Consider the following 8,215-nt stretch of genomic DNA (forward strand, 5'->3'; position numbering starts at 1 on the left):
AGTCCATCACTGGGGGCATGTTGCATTGGTCACCAATCTCAGCAAGAGCTGTTTAGCTACCAGTATTAGATGGTGTCAGTATCAGTCTCTCAGTCGAAGTTCTGGTTCCAATCATCTCAAGCGTCATGTATATCAGGCTACTGACCCTAGGGGCAGGTAGACTCCCACAAACGAAGGACCACGTATGGTACCTGAAGACATGGGGCAATGAAAAATTGAAATCTCCGGGAATCTTCCCCACAGAGTTGTTTTCACAAAATATCTTCACAGAGTAATCCTTGAGAAGTTATCTTCAAATATTCTCTTCCCAACATATACTTGGTTCCCCAACATAGTTTACATCTCCAATACTGTCGGTTCTCCGACATAATCTTCTTCTCCAACAAGGTTTATTCAAACTCTCTATCCCCATAGAAGAAGACACTCAAAAGACTATTCTTCTCTCTTGTCCCCGGTCAGGATACATTAGGATCAAATCACTCAGGCTACTTTCATCCCCAAGCGGTAATAAAAATCCCCAGCTGGATATCCTCGAACGGAGGACAGGAATTCTCAACACAATCACCTTGTCATCATCTCCAGCAGCATACAGAGATTTATTTTCTCAACCAACAATTGCTATACAAAGTTACCAATATGCTTCGACTATATAGTCCATCCATGCATCATTCATGATACATACACAACATACAACATTCTCGTTTATTTCGAGAACATCATTCACATTACATACATAACATACAACATTCTCGTTTATTTCGAGAACCTCATTACACAATACATGCATCATGACAGTGCATAAAACTAATTTTTGCCTTTTTAGGTCATTCACAATCAGAAGAACATTATCATCCAGATACTGTGCAAAGACGATCGTATCAACGATTCAATCTTAATGCTCATTCAAGACACAAATACAATTCTGATGTTTCATTATGGGTCTTTCTTCAAAGATAATTCAGAAACAATCAAAGAACTTCTCATCCTTTCTAGGAACCTTTCTAGGTAGTCTTGTCTAAGACGTTTATCATCCTTTCTAGGAACCTTTCTAGGTAGTCTTTTCTAAGACGTTTATCAACCTTTCTAGGTAGTCTTTTCTAAGACGTTTATCAACCTTTCTAGGTAGTCTTTTCTAAGACGTTTATCAACCTTTCTAGGTAGTCTTTTCTAAGACGTTTATGAACCTTTCTAGGTAGTCTTTTCTAAGACGTTTATGAACCTTTCTAGGTAGTCTTTTCTAAGACGTTTATCAACCTTTCTAGGTAGTCTTTTCTAAGACGTTTATCAACCTTTCTAGGTAGTCTTTTCTAAGACGTTTATCAACCTTTCTAGGTGGTCTTTTCTAAGACGTTTATCAACCTTTCTAGGTAGTCTTTTCTAAGACGTTTATCAACCTTTCTAGGTAGTCTTTTCAAAGACGTTCATCAACCTTTCTAGGTAGTCTTTTCTAAGACATTTATTCAACCTTTCTAGGTAGTCTTTTCTAAGACATTTATTCAACCTTTCTAGGTAGTCTTTTCTAAGACGTTTATCAACCTTTCTAGGTAGTCTTTTCAAAGACGTTCATCAACCTTTCTAGATAGTCTTTTCTAAGACGTTTACCAACCTTTCTAGGTTAGTCTTGTTCAAGACGTAACATAGTCCTTCTCGGTAGTCTTCTCTAAGACCTATCTCCACCTTTTCAGGTAATTTTCTTTGATACATTTATCCAATCTTTTCTAATACATCTCTTGCCCTTTCAAGAAGTTTTTATCCAGTCTTCCCTAAGACAATTCTTCCCGAGCTTTGTCCAAAGCCTAATCTCCTTTACATCAGTCAATGATCTACCCTATTCAGGAACCTCTTCAGGTAGTCTTCTATAAGACATTACATCATCTCTCCTTCAGATACAATCAATGTAGTCTGAAAAGCATATGCTTTAGACAAACACCCGGATGGCATCTCTAAGCCCATCTCCAAAAAGCACTTCTGCTTGCACCTGCGAGTGCAAATTTTGTGGTCTTCTAGTGTTCAATCCACTTCCACCTTCAGATCACGATGGGCGAATACGCCAATCTACCTCTTCAGGTTTAAGAAGATTGAACAGGGGCAGCTGTCATACCCCAAAATTTGCCCACGCTTGTCAAAAATTCAAAACTATTTAAAAAAAATTGGGTTTTATAAAAATTTAGGGTTCATATACATTGATATCCTATTTTTATAAATATTCAGTTTAAAGTCTATTTTAAAATATAATAGTTTACTCTTAAATTGTTATATTTTAATAAATAGAAAAATGCTTGCCTATGCTTCATACATCTTTAATAGGCTTTTTATTTCAAATAAATAACATAGCTCAATTGGTTAGGAAGTAAGGCTTGCAAACAAAAGGTCATGAGTTCGAATCTCACTTGGTGCATTTTTTATATATTGGTTTGTTTTTAATCGTTTTTGTTTTTTCTAACTTTAGTCCCACATTGAAAAATTCAAAAGATGGCCTTATACCTTTTCCTATATAAACTCTCTTTCTCTCATGATTCAACACACAACTGGAGAATTATCTCTTCTTAAAGGTCTCCCATTTTCTTGAGTAGAGACTTTTTTAAAGAAATTTTCTCTTTTTGTATAAAAGTTTCTCTCCTTTGAGTTGAGACTTTTTTTTTCTGGTATAAAAGTTTCTCTCCTTTGAGTTGAGATTTTTGTACAAATCTGAAGCTTCAAGAGTTCAGAAGAGAATTTATGAAGATTGGAGTTCATTGAGGAGGAGCATCAAGAGGCAGTGGACTTTCTCCACTAGGTAATTTCTCATTTTTAGTTTATTTTATGTTATTATTATTTATTTTAGTTTCTTTTAATTATTTATATTTTTATTACTTTATTCATTTTTTTTAATAAAAAATCACATAAAAATTATTAAAAATACAAAAAAAAACAAATTTAGTTATTTTTTAGGCTTCAACTGAATTTTGACGTAGTTTTAATTTAATTTAATTTAATTAGGATAATTTAGATATTAGGGTTGAATAATTAAATTAAATTTAGGGTTTAACTAAATAAAATTAATTTAGACTTTTAAGTTTGATTAGTTAAATTAGTTAGGTTTCGACCTTTAAACTTGATTTTTATTTCCCACCCTAAATGTCAATTACTCTCGATTCATCTTCTCACCTCATACTCCAATGTTTGACGCATGCTTGTTTTAATTGTAATTATTTAATTGTTTACTTATTTATTTAAATTCTAGAAATCGATGTATAGGTTGCAAGGACATTTTTGTAATAGCGTAGGATTTATCTTTCTGCTTTTTACTTTCCGCACTATAACTGCTATTATTATCTGTTTAGATGCATGGCTAATAGGATTGTATGGTAAGATAAAATCAACCGGTAGATCACTAACTTCCAAGATTAAAATATCTGAACATAACACACTCTTTTTTACTGTTCACACACCCACCTTTAGGGTTTCCCCTCTTGGTTGCCTTTCTCGATTTAAATGGTCAAGTCCCTCGAACGTAGGGATGTCTTAGCAAGGTTGCCTCCGATTAATGTCATCATAGTCCCTTCGAGTTGCCTACGATAAAATGATGATCGTCCCTTCAAATGCTAAGATGTCCTTTCATGTTGCCTTCTATGACCATCCGATGACCCTTCGATGACCCGCACATCCAATGTATAGGATTACCTACCCTCAAATGGTATGGATAGTACTATCGCCCAAGGAAAGCCTTAATGAATAGGAAAGACCTTACAACTTAGGGTAGGAACTCTTTAGTGCTTGCTCACAATCAATTCAAACAAATCAAATGCTTTTGACACCATGTTTTCTAACATTGTCTTTTAGACATTTTCAAAACAAATCGTTTTTCTAAACACACACGACACCTTTCAAACATTTCAAACAAATAAGTGAGCTAAGCAATTAAGAGCCCATGGATAACCATGGATGCAAAGGGTGCTTACACCTTCCCTTTGCATAACCTACCCCCCGAACTCAATCTCTTTTCAAATAAGGTCTTTCCTGTTCTTTTATACCTTTCCTAATTGGATAAAATAAAAGTCGGTGGCGACTCTTGCTCACCGCAACATTTTGCTTGCGAAAATAATAAAGTCAGTTCACCGAGTTACACACACCACCGCCAACCAAACAACTCCCTCTTTTCCCTTTCTAAGACCAACTCTCCTCCCATAATTGAACCACCTCATGAAGCTTTCCTTAATTCCCACCGCATTATAATTATTAAAACCGATCCACTCGGCCATTTCCCTCCAAATCAAATCAACACAATAACAAGACACCAATAAGTGGACCGGTTCGTCTATGGTGCCACGGCAAAAAGCGCAAAAAGAGTTGGAGTTAGGGATAATACCTTTTCTAACTAGAGCTCCTTTTATTGGTAGTCTATTAAGGAAACTACGCCATCCAAAGGCCCTAGCTTTCAAAGGCACTTGCGTCTTCCAAACAAGAGATAACGCTATGTCAAATTCTCCAACCGGACCAAACGGAACATGCCTAAAAGTGAGTTACTTATAACAGCTTCTAACCGTGAAAGAACCCTCTTTTTCCGGTTTCCAAAAGACTTTGTCCACCCCTGAATTAGTGAACATAACCCTCTCTAATTCCAACTGCAGGTGTTCCATAAGAACCGGGACAATACTGTAATCAACAGGGACCTGCTCGCTATTAACAGCTTGCCTCGAAGAAGAGAGAAAAAACCGCTCCGCACTGGTGTGAAAGGCCGGCTGGGACAGCGGCGGAACAGCTTCAGCTGGCAGCAGCGAAGTAAACCTGTTAGCAGACAGCGTAGACCATTCAACCCCAAAATCTCCCCACCTCCATCCTCCGCTTGTCATCCATCCCATAAGCGCCATAGAAACAACTTTTAAAGCTGATAGAAGGAACAGGTGTGGGAACCGGTCCTTAAGAGGACCCCTGCCAGTCCAATTAGCAAACCAAAAAGAGATTTTATCTCCTTTACCTGCAGAAAACAAACAGTTAGTGTTAAAAAAAATTTCCGGCTCAAGCATCAGTAAATCTCTCCACCAATAAGACTTCACATTGGCCCCCTTTCCTTCACCACTCTCATGAACAACATCAAGACTAACATCCCCATACCGAGTTTTCAAAACACCAAACCACAAATCATCCGGTGTATCTAGAATCCTCCATTTTCACTTTAGCAAAAGAGCAGTGTTAAAATCCTCCAATCTTTTAATCCCCAACCCTCCCTTCTCAGTCGGAAGACAAACCGAATCCCAACTAATCCAATGAATGCATTTTTTGTTTTCCGACCCTCCCTACAAGAAATTGCTTTGAATACGGTTGAGCTCCCGAATGACTTTCTTTGGGGCCTTATAGAACGAAAGATAGAAAATAGCAAGACTACTAAGCACCGCCTTAATAAGAGTAATTCTACCGCCCAAACTAAGGAACCTTCCCTTCCAACTTGCTAATCTCTTTTTTACTTTCTCCACCAATGGAATCCAAGTGATGATCCTTCTAGGATTACTTCCTATAGGAATACCGAGGAAGATGAATTCCTTTCCTTCCCTCCGACAACCAAGAAAATTTGTGGCTATCTCCATACGGTTATCACTAATGTTAATCCCAACCAATTTGCTTTTATGGAAGTTTAGATCTAAACCGGATGTCAATTCGAAAGCTCTCAAGACCGACTTAATAGCCCACAAGTGAGCCCAACTTCCATCTCCAACCAAGATAGTGTCGTTCGCAAATTGTAGAACGTCTAAAAAACACCTTCTTTTGATCCAAAACCCCGCGTAATCTCCATTCTCCACCGCTTTATTCACTAAAGCCTTCAAACCCTCCGCTACTATAACAAAGAGAAACGGAGAGATTGGGTCTCCTTGCCTCAAACCCCTCTCCACTTTAAAATCCTTAGTATGGCTCCCATTAACCAACACCGACATATGACTCGTAAAAACGATGGCATTCATCCATTTAATCCACACCTCCCCGAACCCCATTCTAATCATCGTGGCTCTAAGAAACTCCCAATTGACCTTATCTTAGGCTTTCTCAAAGTCCACTTTAAATAACAATAGTTCCATCTTTTCCTTTGTTGCATAATCCACTAGTTCATTTGCCACCATCACCCCGTCTAGCAATTGTCTCCCGGGGACAAAAGCACTTTGACTACTAGAGACCACCTTACGAATCACCTTCTTAATTCTTCCCGTTAACACTTTAGATATTATCTTGTGAATACTACTCACCAAACAAATCGGCCTATAATCGTCTAAGCCTAACGGATTATTAGACTTAGGAATCAAAGCCAAGAACGAGGAGGTTATAGATTTGGACAACTTGGAACCCAAATATAATTCCTTAAAACAAGCAATAATATCCGCCTTTAGAAGATCCCAACACTTCTTATAGAAGAGCATTGAATACCCATCCGGCCCCGGACTTTTGCTCCCTTCGCAACTCCACACCGCTTCCTTTATTTCACTTTCCTCAAAAGGAAGTTCAAGACTATTCATCTCACCAATGCTAAGTTTGTTGAAAATATCCCCCTCTAAAACCGGTTTAGGCTCCTCAATTTCCTTGAATTTTAACTTGAAATGTTCAAAAATCTCCTCTTTTACCTCCTCCACCTTATTGATGATCCCTCTGTCCGTATAAATATTACCAAGGAAATTGCGTCTCATCCCCGACTTCATAATCGCATGAAAGTACCTACTATTCTCATCTCCATCGTTTATCCACCTTAGTTTCGCCTTTTATATTAACATGTTCTCTCTAATTTTGAGATTTGTCCAAAACTTCCTATTTGCCCTCCTTCTATCCTCCGGATCAACCTCCTCATTTAAACATTGATTATCTAGATCATTTATCTCCTTGACCCCCTCCTCCAAATTTAGATCAATCTTCCCGAAAACGTTGATATTCCACCATCGTAATTTGTTTTTAAGGCGACTCAATTTCTCCTTCAACACAAAATCACCACGACCATACACTTCCATAGCCTTCCATTCCCTCTCAACATAACCTATGAAATCCTTGTGTTGGAACCACTCGTTATTGAACTTGAAAGGTTTTGGGCCCCAATCCGACTTGTCCGCCACAATCCATATAGGACAATGATCCGATATGTCTCTCTCTCCAATTTCTTGACCAACGACTCCCCACAAGTTGATGATTTTACTAGACATTAAGAAACGATCTAACCGACTCTTTGACTTACCATCACCGCTGAACCAGCTGAATTTTTTGCCTTTACATGGAACATCCTCCAAACCTAAATCGTTTATAAAGCTGGAAAATTCCTCCCATTCTACCCTACCTCCTCCTTCAGTCAAACCCTTCCTTTCCCCTCTGTTTTTCACGGCGTTGAAATCACCGCCAATAATCCAATCTCCATCTCTGTGTTTGTCCTTCGGATCAGGAAGATTCCTCCAAAGCTCTCTCTTCAAAGGAAGCTCGCACGAAGAATAAACATTACAAATGTATATAAAACTATCCTGCCACAACACCTTAATTCCCAGGAAACCTGTTCCCCTAAAACTACAAATAACCTCCAGTTTAGCAGAATTCCAAAGAATAATCAAGCCTCCAGACATACCTTCTGAGTCGGACACCAAATAATCGACATCAGCTTTCCGCCAGAAGCTCTTCGCAGTGGAGTCAGAACACGATTTCATCTTAGTTTCCTGCATCAAAAACACATCCGCCTTTCCTTTACTAATAATTTGATTGATTCTTCTTCGCTTAACCAAGCTGCATCCCCCTCTAATGTTAAAGGACCCAATGATCATGATTGCACATTCTCTTTCACCTGCGCCCCCATCTTTGGAACCGAACAAAAACTTTCCGAGATTTCCTCCTCCACTTTCTGCGGAACAGACACGCCAAGTTTGTTGATACAAATTTTTAATTTTTTGCTGCCTCCTCCATGACAAAGAAAGTCGGAGATCCTCCGGTTACATCTGCTAATATTTGAATCTGTAGACAGCTCCCTAACAAACATGGCTTTAGGGGTTGAAGTGGAAATGCTCTCCATAGAGAACTGAGAAATAGGATCCGACCCAACTGGGAGAGCCAAAGAAGTTGGGCCAAAACTATATGCGGTTTCATCCTCCAAACATACTTCAGTAAAGTTGGGCCTGAGAGCATTCTTCTTTTTCAGCCCAACAAGCGAATTAATACTTTTAAAACGTGTCCTTTTCTTATGAAGCTTCTTTCCTGCCACGCGTCCTCCTAACCTCCTCAAAAT

The 8,215-nt window shown here is 38.5% G+C and overlaps 1 protein-coding gene across 1 annotated transcript; it reads right to left on the bottom strand.

The window, feature by feature from the left end:
• Positions 1-6,722: 6,722 nt before the first annotated feature.
• LOC131658520 (uncharacterized) lies at positions 6,723-7,757 on the bottom strand. The gene has a single exon (XM_058927805.1). The coding sequence runs from the start codon at positions 7,755-7,757 to the stop codon at positions 6,723-6,725; it is 1,035 nt and encodes a 344-aa protein (XP_058783788.1).
• Positions 7,758-8,215: the final 458 nt, after the last annotated feature.

This window comes from Vicia villosa, linkage group LG3, assembly GCF_029867415.1.
Source record: "Vicia villosa cultivar HV-30 ecotype Madison, WI linkage group LG3, Vvil1.0, whole genome shotgun sequence".
NCBI lineage: Eukaryota > Viridiplantae > Streptophyta > Magnoliopsida > Fabales > Fabaceae > Vicia > Vicia villosa.

What these genes read in the sequence shown, in the direction of transcription:
- LOC131658520 (XM_058927805.1), bottom strand. Translation starts at nt 7,757, where the DNA reads ATGATCATTGGGTCCTTTAACATTAGAGGGGGATGCAGCTTGGTTAAG.